The sequence below is a fragment of the Ochotona curzoniae genome, unplaced genomic scaffold, assembly GCF_017591425.1.
Source record: "Ochotona curzoniae isolate NIBS_2020 unplaced genomic scaffold, NIBS_Ocur_1.0 contig_2210, whole genome shotgun sequence".
In the NCBI taxonomy this organism is placed as follows: Eukaryota; Metazoa; Chordata; class Mammalia; order Lagomorpha; family Ochotonidae; genus Ochotona; species Ochotona curzoniae.
Window position 1 is genome coordinate 25,388,035 of NW_024465369.1, and position 22,781 is coordinate 25,410,815.

A 22,781-nucleotide genomic window follows, 5' to 3' on the forward strand; every position below is an offset into this window, starting at 1 on the left:
ATAAGAAACCATCTTTTAGTCTTATTGTCATGGTTTGAGTGTGTCCTCCACAAGTTCATGTGTTTGTAATTTAATCAGAAATTCCCATGTTAATGATATTTGAAGGATAAGATGAAGTGATGAGAGTAGCACCCCAATGATGGGATAAGTAGTTTCATAAGATGAAGAGCTTGCAAACTCTTGCACTCTTGGACCATCTGATGCTTTCCATCACAGTATTGATATTGGACTAGTCAGACTCCAGGGGAAAAAAGACATGCATTCCATTCCTTTAAAAATTATCCAGTATTCTGCTTCAGTAATACAAAATGAACTAAGACACCTATGTTTTTCATTTGTAAATAATCTTTTTTTTTCTCACCCTGTTTTTAAGATTTTGTTTTTGTCACTTATGAAGTGGTATGCTATATTTTGTTCATCATTAATTTTTTTAGGATTAGTTGAATTTCTTCACTCTAATTTACAGATTTGTTCATTTTTTAAAAATTTCCAGTGATTATTTTTTCTGCCTTTTTCAATCTCATTTTTTGAGGTTTCATATATACATTTATTCAAGTGCATGGCATCTTCTGTTAGCAACATCATCTCTGTCAATTTTGGCTACATTTTATTTCATTTTTCTCATGCTTTTCAGTCACATTTTCCTACTTCTTAATATCTTTCTAATGTGTTTATTAATTTAAAACTGCATCTGAGCATAGTAAAATTAATACTATTTATCTTTCTCCAAACAGAAAGAGAGAGAGAGAAACAATTCTATAGTTTCTAGACCAGATCTTAAGGCATTTTTTCCCCATGTACTTGTGATTAAGTACCATTATTATGATCAGAGGGATACCTTTGGAGATTTTTGAAACATTCCTTGCCCCAAACTCTAATCCTTGCCCTCTTCTCTAATGCACTGGTTTGGAAATCACTTTAAATCAGCCATCAGGACCTCTGATATTATTTTCTTAGCTCAGAGACTTCTACAGTCTTCTTAGGTTGTTTTTTTTTTTTTCACTATTCGCTCTGGTTCATAAAGTGTTCCCAGGAAGAAAGCCAAAGATAACATGAGGGCATCAAGGTTGCTTTCCTTTTCTAACGGCTCAAACTTCTCATTTGTTTTCCAATGCTGGAAATAACCTACTTGCATTCTTGCATTCTTCTTCTTCTTCTCTCTCTCTCTTTTTTTTTGGGGGGGGGGTGGGGTCAGGGAAAGGCTAAGGTTATAGGTACACCAAAATGGCTAAAAGTAGGATTCCAATATTTTTAAAAAACAATTTACTAAAATGAGAACTTCTCCCAAAATGTTTAAAGACTATATCTGAGATGCACTGCATGCTGCCTTTATTTCACTGGTTTGGGTAATCTGCACATTCAACTTGATAAGCATTATAATTCTACATGTATAATTCTAGTGCATGCATAGTATTTTACAATACATTTTTGGTTTTTGTTTGGTTGAAACTCTGTCACTCATTTTTCTGAAGCTTATTTACCTAGTGCACACATACAGGAATTGAGAAAGAAAATGATTTTCTAATATTGTTAGAGCTCACTGGAAATATGTGCAAATACACTCATATACATCAAATAGCTAAACGAGTTTTATGGGCACAGTCTTATGATTTCTAGCTTTTAAATATCATTGGATTCTGTGCCTTTAGACTTTTCAATATTTTTGTGCTTTATTCTCTTGATGTAAATTTTTTGAGGATTTTTTGGGAACATACATAGAAAAAGAGAAATCTACTTACAGCCAATCAACATGACACAAATTGAAAAGATTTTCTCCGAATTGGTGTTTGGAGACACATTCCCGAATCCTACACTGGTTAAACTGCTGAAGGTAAAATAAAGTGCTGTGACGTATTTGTCTTTAATGGATGGTCCAGAGCTTGAGTCACTGTCATTGTAACGTTTCCCAATTTGTTGTCCTAAGGAATCCAACCATCCAATTTTGTCAGTCAGATATGGCCTTTCTACATTCCCAATTGCATACCAAATGCAAGCCAGCCAGTGAGCAATCAGGGCAAATATGCACATTAAGAGCATTAGAACAGCAGCGCCATATTCTGAATATCGATCCAGCTTCCTGGCCACTCGCACTAGACGAAGGAGTCGAGCAGTCTTCAAAAGACCAATTAATGTTGTTGTCTGTGGGAATAAATGTGGTTGGTCAGAAACACTGGGTAAATAATTCAAAGACAGTCATGTGAAACAAAGGAAGCAAAACAGGCGACTTGATAGTATTGAAGATATCTGTCTATCTGGGGTAAGTATTAAGGCTAATTCTTTGTTAAAACTCTATAATGTTTCAAAAAATGAAAGTGTATGGCATGTTAGTTCCATCTCACAGCATTCTATGAGATACAGAATCTGTCTTGTTTTACTCCCTGTCCAAGACCAGGCACATGTTTGATACTCAGTTATTTGCCTGTTCACCAATATCCTTGTATGTTCCTGTGCGTTACCACACAATTCACATTGGATTTGCGCTATGGAATTGACATAGTCACTTTTTTAATAGAGAAAGTAGGCAGTGTCATTTCTGATGTTGAGAAGCAGTTTATAAACAAATAATAAGTTGAAGAAGAATGTTGTATGATAAAGTGCATTTTCAAGCAATATTTTTCACACACAATAATTGCCAAGATAGTATGAGCAAGTGTGAGAGAGAGACTCAAGAAAGAGAGAACCAAGAGAGATTTTAATCAGTTGATCTCTTTCTCATCACAGAAATGAAAGAATATTGACACCAACTGTCCAATCCATTCTAGTGTGATATTATATTACATACCCAAATATCACTACAGAAGGTAGTTTGACAATGGACCCTACGTCTTGGTTTTATTTCAGTTGTTATCAAGTTGCTGCTGACACACTAAGCATCCTTCATTAGACAGGATCATGTCCAGTGCATTTTGTAGATGATACTTTGGAATTTATTAATCCTTTTCTAATAATTCTTATCGAAGTATATCCCCAAAGATTTAATGAATCTTTTCCCAGATAACAGAATGGAGAAAAGTTAATTGCACCAAAATCCTACATAAAAATTAAGAATTGTCAGTCTCTTCTTGCTTGCTTATTCAGGAAAATTAGCTCTCATTGTTCAGCACAATGATCATGATAATACCTGTAAGTGAAAAAGAAGTGCCACCTTATACTGTGTTAACATCAGAATTTGACTGAAGGAAATTGTTTCCAGAATGCATATTAGTATCTAATTCATGTAATAACCAGATTAAGCTTAGGAAGCTATCTAATTTTTTCAACTTTTGAAAACATAAGTGAAACTACCAGTAAAACAACTGAAAACAAAACGAATCAAAAACATAGCAAAAATAATATTCTCCTGGATATTACTGTTACTTTCCTTGTAATTTGAAAAAAAAGTACTGTCTGCTGTTACTCTTGGCAGAGAATGAAATAAAATAATAAAATAAAATAATAAAATTAAAAAGGCTTATCAGGGCCATAGTGGCCAAATTCTCGCCTGGCAGTGCCCAGGATCCTATATGGGTGCTAGTTTGTGTTCCAGCTCTTCCACTTCCCATCCATTTCCTTGCTGATAACCTGGGAAAGTAGTAGAGGACAGCTCAAAGCCTTGACACCCTGCATCTGCCTGGGAGACCTGGAAGAAACTCCTAACTCCTGGCTTTGGATCGGCTCAGCTCTGGCCCTTTCAGCCACTTGGGGAGTGAACCAGCGGACAGAAACGCTTTTTCTCTGTCTCTCCTCCTCTCCATAAATCTGCCTTTCCAATAAAAATAAAAAATACATCTTAAAAAATTAAACAATTTGATCTTAGAAATATGTTAGATTTCCTGACTCAGACTCAAGAAATATATGTGATATTTTATGGTAAACATTGTATAAGCAATCAGACAACATTTCAATGGAATTCTTTTTGTAGGCTTAAAATTAGAATAGGTTAAAAATGTTCAAATATGTTTGATTAGTTTTAAATTTATTTTGAAGTCAAAGAAAGAGATTTTCCATCTTACATTTTGTGTCCACTCTTCTCCTTGCACAGCGGCTGACAAACACTTTTCTAACCCAAACCTGAAATTCAAACCAATTTAGCCTGTCCTGTGGGTAGCCGACACTCAGCTAACTAATCTATCACTATTGCATCCCAGAGTGTCCATTAGCAACACATAGAAATTGGATGGGCAACCAGAAATCAAGGCCAAGGACTTTGACTTGGGACACAGTTTTCTCAGGCTGTGTCTCAACCACTGCATCACCTGTCTGCTCTGGTCATTTCCTACTGGCATTCAACAACTCAGGCAATGAATTTGGTGGAAATGTTCAGCAAAATAAAAAGGCTAATTTTCAAGAATAATGTTACTTCATTTGTAGTAAACTTGTCCAGAAGTGTGATCTTTAAAATGTGCTAGCCACCCCCCCAACCCCATTACTCTCTAAAATCTTTACCTATGAAAAGTAGAACATTGTTTTAAAAATGGTAGAAAGTATATGATTTTGGATTTCATCTACAGAATTGATAAAATGAAACCTCCCTGAAACTTTGTACCTCATATATCACACTACTATTTGACAAGTAATATCTGACTTGAAAGTGATAAAATGGAAATCTAGTGTGTAATAAACTTAATGGTTATTTAGTCATGGTTTTCTCTAAATTTTTTAGCTGGATCTCTTTAACTTTGGTATTGTACATATCATTCAATAAATTACTTACTCAGGAAATTGCATAATACTGTTACTATTCACTAGTCCTTTATCAACCTAAACTACAATTTATATTACATGCATATATACACACATATATTATATATACGAAAGGCATCTATATATTTCAGACCAGATTTGCAGAGAGAAGGGGAGACTGTAAGAAAGATCTTCCATCCGCTGATTCATTCCCCAAAGTGGCTGCAATGCCCAGAGCTGAGCTGATCCAAAGCCAGAAGCCAGGAGCTTCTTCTTCTGAGTTACCCACATGAGTGCAGGATTCCAAGGCTTTTGGCCATCCTATATTGGTTTTCCACGCCACAAGCAGGAAACTGATAGGAAGTGGAGCAACTGGGGCATTAACTGATGCCATATATAATTTTGGTGTTTGCAATATGAGAATTTAGTCATTAAGCCATTATGTCGGGCCCTATTTTTATATTTCTGAGGGCACATTAACTAATGCAGTGCATGTATTTTGAATGTGTATAAACCTCTGACCTATTTACCACGGCTATTCCTTATTTTTTTTCAAACCTAACAAACAGGATATCTTCAACAAGTTCATGAAAATGAAAATAATAAAATACTATGTATGAGTCTAAATTATTTTCTCCATAATAAATCTATCTTCAATTCCACTTTCCGTAGACCTTTTGAAATATACTTTCATGAGGTTTACCTATTAATGAAGAAATTTTACAGCCTTACAGAAAAACTCATTCTAATAACTAACAACTTTTACTACTATGACATTTTCTTTTTGTTTTATTACCACCACTCTATTCTGTTGAAAGTTGAACTAATCTTCGTTCTTCTCATAACAACATAGAAAAGTGGTCATAAAATTATTATTAACACAAAGAGAACAAAAAGATACTCTATTAGGTAAAATTAACATTTTGAGATTTGATTATTCTAACAGCCTTGGTCTATAATTTTGAAGAACAGTGGGGCTTTTTTCTACTTGCTATATTTTGAACTTTTTAACCTAATGGAATGTAAGACCTGTGACAGTGAAATGAACATAAATATGCTGCTGTACAATTAAAAACAATAGGAAGGAAAGAAAGAGAATGAGTGTGTGGGAAATATGGGTCAGAGGAAGTTATAAATTTAGAAAATATGAAAGCAGAAATGTTGCATTAAAATCATGATAAACAGCAGCAAATTTTACATCAACTAAATAAATAGTTTTTATATTTTAAAAATAGGAATCCGATTTTCCTAAAATTTAATAAAAATTGGATTATTCATTTTTAGCAAAATATGGTTCATAATCACTTATAAATCAATACATGATCAGCTTAAAGCATAACAATTCAGGATTCTGTGCCACTTATTTATCGTATTATAGATTTGGGAAATATGATAAAATTTCCAAATATTTTGGAAAGTATGCCAAATATAACTCAGTAAAAACATAGCTACTTCTTATGTAGACATATATATGTGCACATATCTTTAAAAAGTGATTTGTTATATCAGATTGCATATGTGCATTTATGATGTTTTACAAAATAACTTTCAACAAGTTAATAAGATCTATGCTAAAAGTCACAAAGAGTAGCTTATTTGATTAAAGTTTCTTCATAGATGCTTGTCAGATTTTGCTCATGTTCATTCTACAATTCATCTGGCAGAACTATTCGGAAATTCTGAGTAGAATTTCCTCATTGCTACTGTAATTTGTCCTCAAAGAAACGAATACTCAGTCTGATTTCAAGCATCTTGTTTTTATTCACTATTCATGAGAAATAAAAGCAATGTTGGATGAGGAAGAAGTAAATAAAGCAAGTAATTTATCATAAGAATACTAATTTCCAGGTTGGTAAAGTTAATGAAATCCACATCCTGGCAGAATTCTCTAGATTCTGATTGTGAATATCTGTAAAATTGCAACAGCAGAGAAGAACAAAATGTGGAAAATTTTACAAAGGTAATCAAAAGTTGATTTTTTGTAAATATACCCAATCATATTCTTTCTTTTCTAGAAAGATGTTGAGATAATTTTTTGTAGGTAGTATGTTGATAATGATGTAAAAAATTGGGAAATGAAGCATCTTTTCCTGGTCTCTACAGGTAATATTAATATCATGAGGATATTAATGACACAAGCCAGCTCAATGATGCCAAGTATGCATTTTCTTCAATGTGATTTTAATATCACTGAAGATTCCCTAGTTATTCATAGGCATTTTGTTTGTGAAGTTAAACTATTAAGAGGTTATTTTGAGACATATGAACATATATGTGGTACCTGTTTTAATAAAACTGGCATGTGCCAAGTTATCATTTAAAGATTGCTGAATGTTATGTTTTATGTGTAAAATATTACAGGTGTGAAATTTGACTTTTTCTTCTCTAGAGTTGAATATAAATAAGATTTAAAAAAATTTTTGTAGTGGTTTAGCATTTAGGAAAATTGCTAAGAAAAGCATTGATGTTTAAATTGCCTGACAAAATTAATCTTTAATGATCTAATCAATGCTTGCATGATACAGAAAGAAAACATTTTAATAATGCAATTATAAATAAACAATTCATAATGCATATCTGTTCTTATTTGCAGAAATCCTCCCTTATTTATTAATGTAGTGTTGAATTTGTTCTACAGAAATGCTCACCTATGAGCACATGAAAGTCTTCCCCTTTAGTTTCTCCTTGTTTCAGATACGATCATCAGTCTTTGTATATCTAAAGAGCATAATCATTCTTGACACTTCAGACTAAGCTAAGTCACAACACCCACATGGTACGTGCATGAGAGATGAATGGAATATGGGCTGGGCTGGGCTAGGCTACAGCAGATAATTGCATGTGCAAAAATTGAGATTGGGGCTGGGCTTCATGGGCTTTTGCTGGTATGCACGAGGACCACGTCTATAGCTAATTGGCTGGGCTGGATCACAGCACCCATTGGTTCTAATGAGATATGAGGTTCGAGAGGAGCTGACCAGGTAACTGCATCCACTGGTTGGCTGGTGAAGGTGACAGACTGCATCTGACCATTCACTGGCTGGCACACACAAGAGTCAAGTAGGAGGTCACCCCAGACTTCTTGGGGACTCCCTAGCTAGGCTGCTAGGCTCAAAACCTGGCCATAGGAAAAAAAAATCACAGAATGCGTGCACCCTCCTACATGTATCAGGACTAAGCCCCCTCAGTTGCTGATACCTATGCAGTGGACAGCATGCCTAGATGCACAGGAGGACATGACAGCCAGTCCATCTAGGCCATCAGGGGACACTGAGTGGCTCGTCAGACGATGGAAAGTAAGACAGCTTGGACAATTCTCCTGGCCAAGCTTTGAAGCATGTTCTTAGGTCTATGGATGCACTAAAGTGGAATTTGTCAAGCAATAGATTTTATTTTATCAACCTGGGAGCAGTGAAACCAATTTCTTAGAACTATCAAAGCCATGCAGGGAACACCCTCAGAACACTCTTCCCCACATCGGAGTCCCTAAGGGGTACTCATTCCCTGGGGGTGCTGATATAGTTTGAAGTTTAGGAGTGGTCCCTTCGTCACCTCCACTGTGGACACAAGAGAGAAGAAAAACCTGAAGTATTTGTCCTACCCATCTTCCTCTACACCTGACCCCAGTGATCATAGCCCACATGGGCATGCATTTTTTTTCAAATATATAAGCAACAGTAAAAATAAAATTTAAAACAAAGAGACACAAAAATGCAACTTTCATGGCTTTCCTTCAAATAACACCGACTATGAATTCCTAGACCTTTATATTTTAAAAGATCCACACTGATATTGGTTCATGATCCTGGATTCAAACTAACTTTTCCCACAATTATATCTAATTTTTACCTTAATGGATCTCAATTTTTGTTTTTATACTCACATGTAGGTTTTTCTCCTTATTTGTGGGGTTCCCAACATGCCCACACACCATCTGTACTTGATGACTAATAAGCATCTCAAACTTACGATGGTCAAAGAGGGAATTTCTCCCCCACAGAGCACCTTCTTAAATCCAGGTTTCTACCATCTGGATAAACGTATTATCATTTATCGAAGTGTCATAGGAACTCTCCCTTTCTTCCAAAACTGTATTTCAGCAAGAGTAAATAAGTAATAAAAACAATCTTTCAATAATTTTTAAGTCTGCCTTTTTTTCCAGCACTTCCATACACTATTTTATCCACCAAAGAAGACTGATGGCTCACTTCCAAAAGCTATCCCAAATTTATCTGCTTCTCTGCATCTCTATGACCACCACCTAATGCAAGCTGTTTTTACCCTCCTGCAGTACAGCATGGGGTTTATATCTTGTGCCCTCTTATTACCCTCTCTTGTCTGCAGACATCATTCTACTGCATCTTTGCAAAGGTCAGCCAGACAATGGTCTTCCCATTGCAGTATCTCCAGTTGTGGTCAGACACACATGATTATTCCATCTTCATTGTTCAGATATTATAAATATATCAATTTTCCCAAAGAATCCATTTGCTCCTTTGTTTTGTATACAGCCTTTCATTTCCCTGAGCTGAAATGGAGCTTACTGCTGGTGTACACATTTTAAATTTTGGGAGGGAGGTTTAATTTGCTTTTTCATTAATATGAGTTTATTTCTTGTAATTAGGTGAATAATCTTTCTACTAGTTCAAATACAAAACCATAGTATTTATGAAAAATTCAATTAGTTCAATAGCAACTTAATTTTTTGTAAATATTTTTCTAAGAGTTTCACATGTATTGTATTATTATAAAGCTGAAAGAAACAAACATTTTGAGAAGGGAAGCCAGTACTCTTGTCTTCATTCCACACATGTGTAAAGACGCCCTGAGCCTTTCCGTTGGATTGGAAGAATCTGGCAGAGTTCTCTTCTACTTGCTCCTATGCTGTGCTTGTAACTAACTCGGAGTTTGGCCAGCATATAAGTAGGAAAGTTTATAATTCTACTGACTGCTATTGGCAGAGGAGTTCTCTGGTATCTTAAAAAAGTTATTGGCTGTGTAGGCAGCAGAGGAAGTACAAATTATTTGATTTGTCTCCACTTGAGAAAAATTAAAAGATTGTGAGGAGTTTTGAGGTACAAAAGACATTAGAATTAAATGAAAAAAATCCAACTATTGAAGTTATCTTTTTCAATGCACTTCTTTAGAACTAACTATACTTTTTTTTTTTTTGTAAATTTTCCCAGTATAGAATTCAGAAAAACTATAAACAACAAAAAGTCAAGGCATATTATATGGGAGTGAGTTTAGAGAAACCTAATTTCTTTTGGGTTAAAGAGCCCTTTGAGAATCTGATTAAAGTATGGGCTTTAATATCCAGACAATGCACTGTAATCCTTTTCTCCCATTTCCTTGAAGTTTGCAAATTGATGAGGCATTAGGGACACATAGAAATATTTTCAACCTGAATATTATTCAGAAGCAAGGATTTTGAACAACACATTTCTGAAAGTACTGTCTTCCACATAATTTGAATAAGAAAAAATACAAATTCCTATTGTTTCAAACCACAGTAATGATTCAAGAAAGAGACATCTTAATGCTTGATAATTCTACATGCAAAATTTCACATGTAGAAAATACTCTATTCTGGAAATTGCTATGTGTTATGAACCACTTATTTCAAAGTTTCATTTGTTGGCTAAAGAATAAAGAGGTTTTTTTTAATCTCAAAGCAAAAATGGAAAGAATTCAAATTATCTGCAACTGAAAAATGACTCCATATCATTTACATTATTTTTAAGTGAAAGCAAATTTCATCTATGAAAACAGGAAGACCGTAACATAACCTTATTATTATTATTGCAGTTAAAAGAATTTATGTTTATAATTTCAGTCCTGGCGAAAATAAGATTCTTAAGTGGGTTCTTACCTCATCAGAACCTGATCCAAAAATCAGCAAGTCAAAAGGAATGGCTGCGACCATGTCGATCAGGAACCAGCCTTTGAAGTAGTGTATTGCTATTTTGGCGGGATCACTTACCACTTCTTCATTCTGATTTACATATGTTGTTCTGAAGTTTATTAGAATGTCTATGATAAACATAATATCGACAATCAAGTCTACCACATTCAAAGGGCTACAAGAATAACCACATTCTCGTCTTTTCTGTTCTTCTCTGTCATTGAGCAGAAAAGCTGCAGAATAGGGAGTGAATATCGCCGTGTAAATGACCAGCAGCAGAATTAGCCAATCCCAGACCGCCTTGAAGGGGCTGTAGTGCAATATTGTAAACTTGTTGATGCGTGGTGTTTGCAGTTTATATTCGGGCAGGACATCTGCTCCCAGTGAGAGAACCTGAACATAGAAAGAAAAATCACACACATTATTAAAAATGCCACAATTCGATCTTAAGCAAAGAAATTGTATAGCAAAATAAGTTACATAGCAAAATCTATTACAAAAGATTGACACAACATTAAAGTATATAAGACAAACACACATTTAAAAGGACTGTTTAACTCCTACGAAGTAGTATATTTTTGCTGAGAAAGTTTCATTGCTAATTTTGTAAAAAAGAGTTATTTTTGTTTCATTGGAAAGTCAGATATACAGAAAGGAGGAGAGACAGAGAGGAAGACCCTTCATCTGATGATTCATGCCCCAAGTAGTCCCAATGGTCAGAGCTGTGCCAATCTGAAACCAGGAGCCAGGAGAATCTTCCTGGTCTTCCATGCAGGTGCAGGGTCTCAAGGCCTTGGGCTGGTCTCTGCTGCTTTCCCAGGCCACGGCTGGATGGGAAGCGGGGTCACCTGGATTGGAGTTTTCACTCACATGGGTTCCCAGGGCGTTGACGGGAAGGACGTTAGCCACTAGGCTACAGCGTTAGGCCTTCACTGCAATTTCTTGAGAAGTACAATTTTCACTGAAAATAATGAACGTTTCCATGAAACAGTGACAAATGTTTACTCTTTTCTAGAACACAGTGCTCTCAGAAATAAAAATTTTTGGCTGGTTTTGAAAATCACAAAAACCATTCTTAATATATCAGTAATTCAGTTTTCAAATTCGTGAAGTGATGACTATAATAATGGAAGCAGTCTATTTGAGTCCATGATATATTTAATTCACATTCATTAATTTATAATTAAGGCTTGATAAATTAAACCCATATCATTCAAATATTTAATTAAGTAAAATTTTTCAATCTGCAATCTTTTTTTCAACATTGGGGAAGAAAAGACAAATGAGATTAAAATAAAGACAAAAAAAATCTTATTCATAAAATGTTGACAGAATAATTCATAATCTGAAATATGTGTAAAATTCTTCCATTATACCTAGAGAATAATCAGAAAAATGCTGCAAAATGCTCAGAATATGAATTTGGAAATGTTGTAGGATTCTTAGCTGTCCAGGGGACACTTATATTCTAAAAATTTTTATATTTAATAAACCAATAGGTAAACTAAAGCGGTCCACATTTAGAATCTCAGTTTGTCTGACATTCATATGAGAGTTAAACTTGAGTCATGTCCCTAACGTGTAGAAAAGTCCCAGTTGTGATGTTAGAGCAAGTTCAGAAACAGATCAAGACAAAAGGTTATATATCTCTCCAGCAAATGTGCATAGAACAGAGTATACAGAATATACAAACAAGGCCCGGTGCAATAGCGTAGTGGTTAAAGTCGTTGCCTTACATGCCCAGGATCCCATATGGGCGCCGGTTCTAATCCCTGCACCCCCATTACCCATCCAGCTCCCTGCTTGTGTCCTGAGAAAGCAGTCAAGGACGGCCCAAGGCTTTGGGACCCTGCACCTATGTGCAGGGAGTGAATCATCGGATGGAAGATCTTCCTCTCTGTCTCTCCTCCTCTCTGTATATCTGACTTTCCAATAAATAAATCTTTAAATATATATATATATACAAAAGTACACAATATTTTAAAATTTAAATTCGGGCCCAGCGCAATAGCCTAATGGCTGAAGTCCTTGTTTTGCATGTGCCAGGAACCCATATGGGCACAGTTCATAATACAATGTCCCCTCTTTTCATCCAGTCTCTGCTTGTGGCCCAGGAAAACAGTCGAGGATGGCCCAAAGTCTTGGGACTATGCACCCACGTGGGAGACCTAGAAGAAGCTTTTGTGTCATGGCTTCAGATCAGCTCAGTTCCGGCCAATGTAGCCACTTGGGGAGTGAATCATCGGAGACAAGATCTTTTTCTCTGTCTCTCCATATATCTCACTTACCAATAAAAATAAATAAATTTAAATAATTAATTTATTTAAAAATCTTTGTCACATAGGTGAGGGGATTGTAGACCCATGTAGGTCTCTGGGTGAGATGGGAAGGTATGGGTGGGGGGAGTTATGTGAGGGTAAATCCCCCTCTTCCTGTCTGTTGAAGGTGGTAGGGACAATGGGAGATGCTGCATTGCTTCTTGCTGCCAGATCACCTCAGCCCCAGGAACAGAGCTGCCCCTGCTTTTGTCCCAGGTACCCTCATTGGGGCACAACTCTGAAGGTATTACTTGAGTAGTCGCAATTCTTTGAGATGATCTGGGCTTGGATGTGCCCTGTGTGAGATAACATTTCTCATATTGGCCAGCTGGTATGTCCATAAGCTTAGATGTGTGATGGAGATTTGGGCCTATGACTTCCTTCAACCTGCTCTTCTTTCCATCTTTTGGTGAAGCACTCAAGGTTTTCTGATGAATTAGAGGGGCTGGCTGTCCTGTCTTTCACGTGCATCCTGGTATGTTGTCTTGCTTGTATTTTGTCTTTCTTTACACAGAGTCAACAATGAGGGCAGCCCGGTCCCAAAATATGTGCTCTTAGGCCAGGCCAGACTTCCATGTTTATGTTTATGTTCCCTACAGTTGGGGATCCTAAGAACCCTGGCACGTCTGTGCACTAGATGCTAGAGCCCAACCCAGACCGGCCTGCCCCCATATGCAGCCTCACTGGTAGGTACTGTGGCCTGGTCAGGGTGATCCCCAAGCACCCTCACCAGGGCTGTGCCCAGAGCCTGACCTCATGAGCGCCATCAGTTGCTGCAATTAGGTCTGCCCCCACCCCATCTGACATGCTAGTAACCTCAGGCTTTGAACTGTACTTCCAGGTTTCTCACACTTGAATGGTATACTACTCCTTTTAAGGGGAAGGAAATTTGTGAAGCATCCCAATTCTAATTTATATTATTCTTATTTATAATGTTAGCTAAATAGTCCAGAATTAAAATGAAGTTAAAATGTCCTAGGCTAATTTTCTTAATGTGATTAATATGGATTAATTATGTACCTCCAGAAGATATGTTGAGGTCTTAATCGCCCTTTGCTTATGGATATGTTTTTATTTGGAAAGAGACATAAGGAAATTAATATGAAACCAGATTAGTTAAGGGTGAGTCTAATCCTATAACCGTTTCCTTATAAGTAAGAATTTGGATAGCTGCAAGGACACACACATAGTCCATGTGAAAATGAAGGTAGATAGGTACAAGTCAAGGAATGTCAGTGATTGCCTATAACAACTGAAAGCTGAAAGACAGTCATGGTACAGATTTTCCATTAGCTTCTAAAAGAAGCCATCCTTGCCAGTCTCAAGATCTCCGACTTCCTATCACTGAAGTGGTAGGCACCATGAGGCCTTGTTGTAAGCATATTAGAAGTTGAGAAAGAATAACCTTCCATTCATTCAAGCCATCCAACTCGTAATACATTATTTACTATGGCAGCATTAGGAAGTAAATGAATATCAAATAATAAAATATTAAATTCTGAAAGATTTTAAAAATCAGAGGGTCAAAACTATTGCCCTTAATTCAAAATTTAACATTTCTATACTTTTAAAAATGATCAAAAATTGCCTATTTTCTGTTGTTTTATATGTATAACATTTTTCTTTGTTCTCATCTCAATGCCCCACAAAATATGTTGTCAGATTAGTGGTGCCCAATGCAACGACTCATTTTCTATTAAGAAAGAAATCTCTGCTTCCACCAGATTTCAAAAACTAATTTAAATGTCATTATTTTGTAATTCTATAAAAGTTTTGTTTACTTGAAGCTAAGTATAGCTTTAGGGCTTTGTTAACTTTACATTAAGTGATTTTCTAATCAAATTCTCTCTGGAGCTGGGTTAGGAAGGGTAGGTTATTTGTTATGTCTACTCAGCTGATATAGAGCCTTTGTAGTATGGAATATACAACAAAGAGTTTTGCTTGACAATACACTTGTAGTTATTAGTATGGACCACTTGTTATGGTAAATGTTCTTCTGATTTCTGCACATATATGTTTATACATATTTTATAACTTTACTATTCAAACAATTACAAAGTTTTATATATACAGTATGCTTAAGCATTATCAGGTTTTATATAAACTATAAATGAGGACATTGGCATGCAAATCAAATAAATACCAGTACTCCATTAATAGGTAATGATTTTGGTGGTTCAGCTTATTGCTTTTTTTTTTTTTCACTTAGACACAAAAGTGCTTAGGATTTTACAGCAGGAATCATGACCCTTTGATAATATTTATTTTAATGGGTATTGGTTTGAGAACTGTTCAATGTTACAAGTCAGGGAAGGTAAGGTAGCCAAGTTTGGTTTTAGTTAGATATATTTGTCATTAGAATGGAGGATAAATTGAAGATGGTCAGGAACAGAGGTTTAGAGATCAAGTAGGACTTTTTCAATCCAGTAGACAGAAAATTAAACACTTTCCTCAGAATCTAAGGGCAGAAATAAAGAGTTCAAGATATATTTGCAAGGAAAAAACATGCATACCATACATAGGTGGAAAAACATTTGATTCTTTGATTCCAGCAATATCAAATCTTAGGAAAGTCTGCCAGTGATAATGCGGTTGTAGGCTATGGTAATAATACCGTGTGGCCTTGCTGGTTATAGAACTGGCTATTTAATTCCTCCCTCAATTCCACACAGCATACTACAGTGGAATTTGCAGCACATAGGAAAAAAAGTGGGATGGATTACAGTTATTCCACAGGAATATGGGATTGGAAACATACAGTGAAGCTCATATATAGATAGAATCATGCGGTAACTGATTGCAAGTTAGTGAAAGTAGACAACGTTTCTAGGCCTATCATGGCTTGAAGCAGAGACCTACAGGGACTGATCTGGACAGATGTAGTTTATTCTAAGCAACAAACCAACTGTGGATTTGGAAGAAAGTTAGGCTTGGATGCAGTTTAGTGCAAAAATACAACATAGCATCAACTGAGTCAAGGCAAACCTCTACTTATTCTAAAATAGTGGAGGTGTATACAAGATGAAACAACAAGACTCCCTAGAATTTCTGAAAGGAAAGGCAATAAGCCAGATTATGCAACTGGAAAAAAAATACTTAATCTTTCCATTAACCGATGAAATCATATGCCAGGAAACATTCAGAATTTTTAAGGATCCATAACTAGAGCTAATACACAAAACTATTCAATTGTGTAATAGTTGATGTCTACAAATTCCAGGACGCAAAAATCAAAATTGTTTAAGAAAAACTCATCAAGGTTCAAGAAAACAAAGAAATAAATCATTATTGTAACAGAGAAATTGGTGCAATAAAATGATTTTTAAAATAATTGAGTCGAAACTATAGTAAGTGAAATTCAAAATATGAGAAGGCATTCATATCTGAATAAATCCAGAGGAAACAAGTAATAAATTGAAAGAAAAGTGACTTAAAATTCATAGTCAAGGGAACAGAAAATAATCAGAAGAAGTGAAGAAATCACACAGGAATTTTGAGACATCCTCGAAATACAAATACCTGGGTTATGGAAGTTCAATGGAGGACTTGAAAGGGAAAAAGAGGAAGAAAACCTATTCAAGTAGACAACAATAGAGAAAGATGGAGCTATTTCTTTACAAGAAAATGAAAGATTGTCATTCAGATTCAGCTCAACCAATTCTACTCAAAGGTTATAACTAACATCTACAAAGTTAGGGTAATAATGAGATTCCAAAGATTCAACAGAATAACCTATCAGGAACATAACAGGTAATTCATAGACAACAGACTGGAATCAGCATTAGACAATAGTAAAACTACAAAGATATATAGGGGGAATCAAGAGCGATCCTGACAACCTCTAAATAGGAGGTCATATGCAAGGAGCAGGCAAGGGGGCGGGGGGGACGACTCCAGAATGGAGCAGGTAGACAGCAGGAGGCTTATATCCCAAACCTAGAGATCACTGGATCCACACCAAGGACTATCAGTATGGGCACCAAGGACTAAATCCCAACTGCCAAGGAGAGCACTGGGAATTGGAGTGCCTTCGGAGGCCAAGAACTCAGAAGTCACCCAACCCTGCTGGGATCTACCACATGGGATGGAAGAAACCCAAATCCTTCCTTGAAGGATCCAAGGTCATCGGAACAGCAGCCAGAAACCCAGAGTGGTCCGCAGAAACAGAAGAACAGTAAACTTCCTTCAGGACTAGGAAGTGGAGCTTTCTCTGGTCCTTATTCAGTTCCAACTTTGGATCCCCATCCTCTCTTGCAATGACCATCAGGGTCGCTCCGGAGGCTCCCCCCCCCAAAAAAAAAACCCTAACAAACAAACAAAATTAGAATAGATAGATAGAGAACAACAAGAAAAGCTTAGAACCAGACAGGAAACAATCAGCGTGGATTCACATATACCTTACTAGGTAGGACACAAAGATTAGATATTCCTCACTAAGGTATTGAAGATTTCTCTGCACACCCCTCCTGAAACAGTTCTATACCTCAACAGTTGAATATATGCCTTGCTATAGTAATAACCCAGTTTAGACTATCCTAAAATCTGCTAAGTTCAGTAGAATATGCTTCAACACTATAGACTGCTAAATACTAAAATGAAAATAGACACAAGACAGCTGAATAGTACCTTAGGGCCATTTTAAGGTGTATAGATGCTGGTTGTATATAAAATAAAATTGAAATGTTAATGAAGTAGTCACAGGATGTGGTTAAGAACTTTCATTTTGTAACATATTGGTTACTCAATACCATGTCAATTAATTCCATAATGTTGTAAATTGTTGTTTATGCTATGCTGTGGCTTTTAATTGATCGGGATGATATTCTGCCAGCTTTGCCTTCAGACCAGAGATGATCTCCCCAAGAAACCGTTGAATTTATCTGGACAATAAGATGCTGGACTCTATGCTTGGTATATGCTTGCAATGAAAGACTCAACTGAATTTGAACCGTATTAATGCAACAAGGTGGAGGAATCCACCATGGTGGGAGGGTAGGAGGAGGGCTTGGGAATCCCAGAACTTATGAAATTGTGTCACATAATACAATGTAATTAATAAATGAAAAAATATATATAAAAAAGAGAAATGAAGTAACTAGCAGATAAGTAAGTCCTAGTTTATTTGAATGCAGTCTCACTGAAGGAAAGCTTACAGGCTAAGCAGCTGCAGGGTGAAACTTTCAAAGTCCTGGGGAAGAGACTGCCAGTTAACAATACTGCACCCAGCAAGGTTGTCTAACACACATGAAGGAGAGATGAAAAGAGTCCCACACATAGAAAGCACAGCATTTATCACCAGAAGATCTGTCCCATGAGAAGTGCTAAAGAGCGTTGAAATTGAAAAAGATGTAAATGAGCAAAATTAGCAGAAGGTAGAAAGCTCAACGATAAGAATAACTACATAGACAATTCAAAATAGATACAACACTGAAAACATGATATGCCAACCATTCACGTCTCTAGTTTGAAGGTTTAAATAACTAAAAGTAATGATAAATACATTAATATGTAATGTATAGGCAATATAGAAATCTGTAAAATGAGCCAAAATTTTAAAATGTGTGGATAATAGAGTGCAAGTATAATTTTGTTTAGTATATCTAATCTCTTCTTTTCCTAGCCATTTCAAAATAGCTCATTATGATGAAAGATGAATTATACATACCCTATGGTAGCCATAGGAGCATAAATCCATAGTAAGGGTCAAGACAATACACAAGGAATCAAGGCACAATATGAGGCAACATTATCTAATAAGTAAAATTATAAGAGATAGAGAAAGGGAATGAATATAGGAAATAAAAATAAAAAAGGATGTAATAAGGCCTTTCTTATACTAAAATGTAAATAAATTCTTCAATTAAATGATACACAGTGGCTGAGTAGATTTTTAAGAAACAGCAAGAATAATGAAACACTCTTTAGGAGTAATATCTTCAGTGAAGTTCATGGAAGCTATTTTCAGAATTTTTTAGAAAGCCTGATCATATAATTTTTGGAGCGTAATATAGTAAAACTAAAATGATTAACAAGGAAAAAGAAACTATTAAAATGTCTGAAAACTAGTCAACTTGCTCTGCAGCAAGCATAAGTTCAAACCAGAAATTAAGAAAGAAATGAAAAAAAATTCTTGAAGCAGATAAAAGTAGAAACATAATATACCAAAATCCCTGTGTTGCAGCAAAGGCAGAACTAAGTAGGGAATTTAAGGAATCAATAGCTACATCAAAGAGGAGAAACAGCTCAGAGAATAACCTAACACTGAATTTCAAGGAGCTAGAGAAACAGGAATAAATAATGTTTGAATTTAGGAAGGTACCGAAAATAAGAATCAAAATACTAAAAAGAATGCCAAAAAGGAAGACCCGATTCTTCATAAACACAAACCAAATGTACAAATTCTTAGCCAGACCACCTAAGAAAAAAAAAGTATAGATTCAAATTTTAAAAAATTCAAATACAAAATTAGGTTTCAACTAACATCTCAGGATTGCTGTTGATGGTGAAGAATTATGTGCCAAAAATCCGGTAGCATAAGAAATAGACAAATTCTTGGATACCTTTTATCAATGTTCAATCATGAAGGTGCAGAATAGCTAAACACACCAAGAAAACAAGGTTGAATAAATCAGTCTTTAAAAAATTTCAAGATGATTTCGTTGCTTGATTCTACTGAGAGTTTAAAAGATAATGAATAACAGTTTTTCTTAAGTTATTAAGGAAAACAGAAGAGGAAAAAACTTAAATGGGGCTTGAATTCCCATGTTAGTAAAGTCAGGTAAGGACATGACAAACCGATAAAACTGCAGCCCAATGTTCTTAATGAGTTTAGATATAAAAATCTTTCTCTAAATGCTTTCAAACCAAATCCAATATCACATCAGAAATACTATGCACTATAATCAAATCCAAAGGACTAAATGATGATTCATTATACACAATCCACTGAACACTCATATCAATAGAATTATGGACAAAAACCATACAATCACTTCACTAGGTACAGAAAAGGAATCTGATGAAACCCAACATCTCTTCATGATTAAATAAATGCCTACAGAAAGAACATACCTCCCTATAATGAAGTCATATGTAGCAAGAAAACAACTAACATACTGACTGGGAAACACTCAGCTTTCCCAAACTCAGAAAGTTGGAAGCACATAAAAATGCCCATTTAGATCACACACACTTGCTTTTATATTGGAAGTCCTGGCCAGAGTGTTAAGTAAGATAAAGAAATAAAAAGGAGCCAGCTCTGACACATGGTGGTTCAAGCTCTGCTTGCTCCACATCTGAACTGGATCCCTGCCAAAGCACCTGAGAAAGCAGCAAAAGATAGCTCAAGTACTTGGGCCCCTTTGCCCACAAAGGAAACTAGGAGCTTTGCCTGGGCCCAGGCCTGGCCATTGTGGCTATATGGGGAACTGAACAAGAAGATGGAAGATCTCTTACTCTTTCTTTCTCTCCACATTTCTGGGTGTCTATAACTCTGTCTTAAACAAATAAATTTTTCAAAATATGGCCTAGTGTGATAGCCAAGTGGCTGAAGTCCACAACATGAATGCGCCAGGATCCCATATTGATGTAAATTCTAATCCTGGCAGCCCTGCTTCCCATCCAGCTCCCTGCTTGTGGCTTGGGAAAACAGTTGAGGACAGGACAAAGCCTTGTCACCCTGTGCCCCTGTGGGAGATTCTGAAGAAGCTCCTGGCTCCTGACTTCAGATTGGCTCAACTCTGTTTGGGGAGTGAACTCTTGGATGGAAGATCTTCTGCTCTGCCTCTCCTCCTCTCTGTATATCTGCCTTCCAATAAAAAAAAAATCTTAAAAAAAAAAAAAGACACTCAGATATTTAGATTAGGAAGAGGAAGGTTAAATTGATATTATTTGTAGATGACATCTCAGAGACTCAAAACCCAATGAAAGATCAAAGCAAATAAATAAATTTAACAAATTTGTAGAACATAGGGCAATGTACAAAAATTAATAGTGTTGCTATATACCAACAGAAAATTATCTGTGAAAGAAATCAAGAATGTGGCTTTACTTACATTAGCTGCCAATATATTCAGGGATAAATTTAAGCAAAGAGGTGTAGGATCTCTACACAGAAAACCATACCACATTAATGAAAGGAACTGAAGAGGACACAAATAAATGAAAAGAAATATTGGGCTTGTGAGTTGGAACATCAATATTGTTGAAATAACTATACTTCTTAAAGCAATATACATTTATTGTAGTATCTATCAAATTAATCCTTGAAATTTTCCTCAGGGTTAGAAACAATAAGTTTGTGCAGAATCATAAAAGCTCAAATAAAAAAAAATAGATGCTCTTTGAAAAGGACAGAGCATGAGGCATTACAGAACCTGACTTAGAAATACAGTATGAAGTTGTAGTAATTGAAATAGCATGGAAACCCATGACATAAAACAGGCACATAAACCAGTGGAAAAGAATAGATACTCTGTAATTAAACCCACAGACTACCGATGTTTTTCATGATGTTCATATAACAGTAATTGGATAAAGCACAGTCTTTTCAATAAATGGTATTGAAAAAATTGGGTATGTAGTGAGTAGGATCCCCAAGTTAATGAACAGACAGAAAGAAGCTGTGAGCTCATCTATTTCATTTCCTTAACAGAGCCAACTTCACCCACACTTTTGAGAAATAAAGAATTTTTAAAAGATAAAACATGATTAATTGAACTATTATAAGTATTTTCTTTTAAGAGAAAGTGAATAAAGGGGGAAAGATCCTCTATGCATAAAGAAGGGAAACTCCGTGGCCTCCAGAAAGACATTTCTATTTTCCCTTTCCTCAAACCACTAATTAGATGTACAGTTTAATACAGCCTAAAATATGGTTTTCTTTATCAAATACAATTTTTCTTCTTGATAGCACATTGCTATTTGTTTAACCTCTAACAGTTAAGTGTTATATAAAACCAAAACCTTTATACAAAGCGGCACTATTTATTCAATGAAGATCTACTGTGAAAATTTTGTGTGAGCACCAGGATTAATAACTACTCTTCTCTTTTGAAAAGTGCAATAGGGAACGATTAAGCCTTCTGAAAGATTATACAGTACTTTTGGCAGCTGTTAAATTCCATGTTGAGGTATTGGTAGCAACTGTTCATCTGTTATTTATCCTTTACTTGGGACTTGCACTTAACTAACAGGGTAGTTATATTTTTATCTATCAGAAAGAGTACTCAACAATAAATGAATCAGGTAGATTACATAGGATTTGGTAAGATTGGAACTCACAGGGTTTTCAGCACATCATTTCAACATTGTAGGCAAATCTGAGAACCTATCATGGAAACAGCCACCCTTAGTGAGGATTATCCAGTTATTCAAATTAAAAGATATAAATGAATCACACAATGAATCAAATCTGTCACATAGGAAGTTTTTAAAAATTAAATGCAATATGAAAATTATCTGGCAGAATCACTGTAACATTTTGTATTAAAATATTTTTCTAAGGCTTAATTTACAGCAGAAAGTGTGTGTGTGTGTGCATGTGTGTGTGTGTTGGGCTGAGTATGGATGATTTTTGAGCATGTACGATTTCAGTATGCATAATTTGGTAAACATTAGAAGAGAGATTTAAGTTCAGTTTCAACTACAATTTAGGGTTTTGCTTTGTATTTTTTATACATGATAATATGAGAACTCCACTTGGTAGAAATACATGTTACTGTCAAAATACGAAAGAAATAAGTTGTGTTGCATCTTAAACACTCACGATGTTCATGAATTACTTAAAATATATGCACTTTAAAAATTAAAGGTGCCTAAAAATTATAGGTGCCTTTGGAGCCATAACCTTTTAGCTTCCAATCCAATGGCCAGCTAGACAGTTTGTCTGCATTTTG

General features: G+C 35.6%; 1 protein-coding gene across 2 annotated transcripts in view; it reads right to left on the reverse strand.

The window, feature by feature from the left end:
- The window catches only part of KCNH7 (potassium voltage-gated channel subfamily H member 7), a 436,066-nt gene that overhangs the window by 54,157 nt on the left and 359,128 nt on the right, over positions 1 to 22,781 (reverse strand). For both annotated transcript variants that reach the window (XM_040971656.1, XM_040971657.1), the window contains exons 7-8: positions 10,535 to 10,960; positions 1,740 to 2,139 (exon numbers count right to left, since the gene is read on the reverse strand). In XM_040971656.1, the coding sequence (XP_040827590.1) occupies positions 1,740 to 2,139; positions 10,535 to 10,960 (826 nt within the window). The remainder of the gene's footprint in view (positions 1 to 1,739; positions 2,140 to 10,534; positions 10,961 to 22,781) is intronic.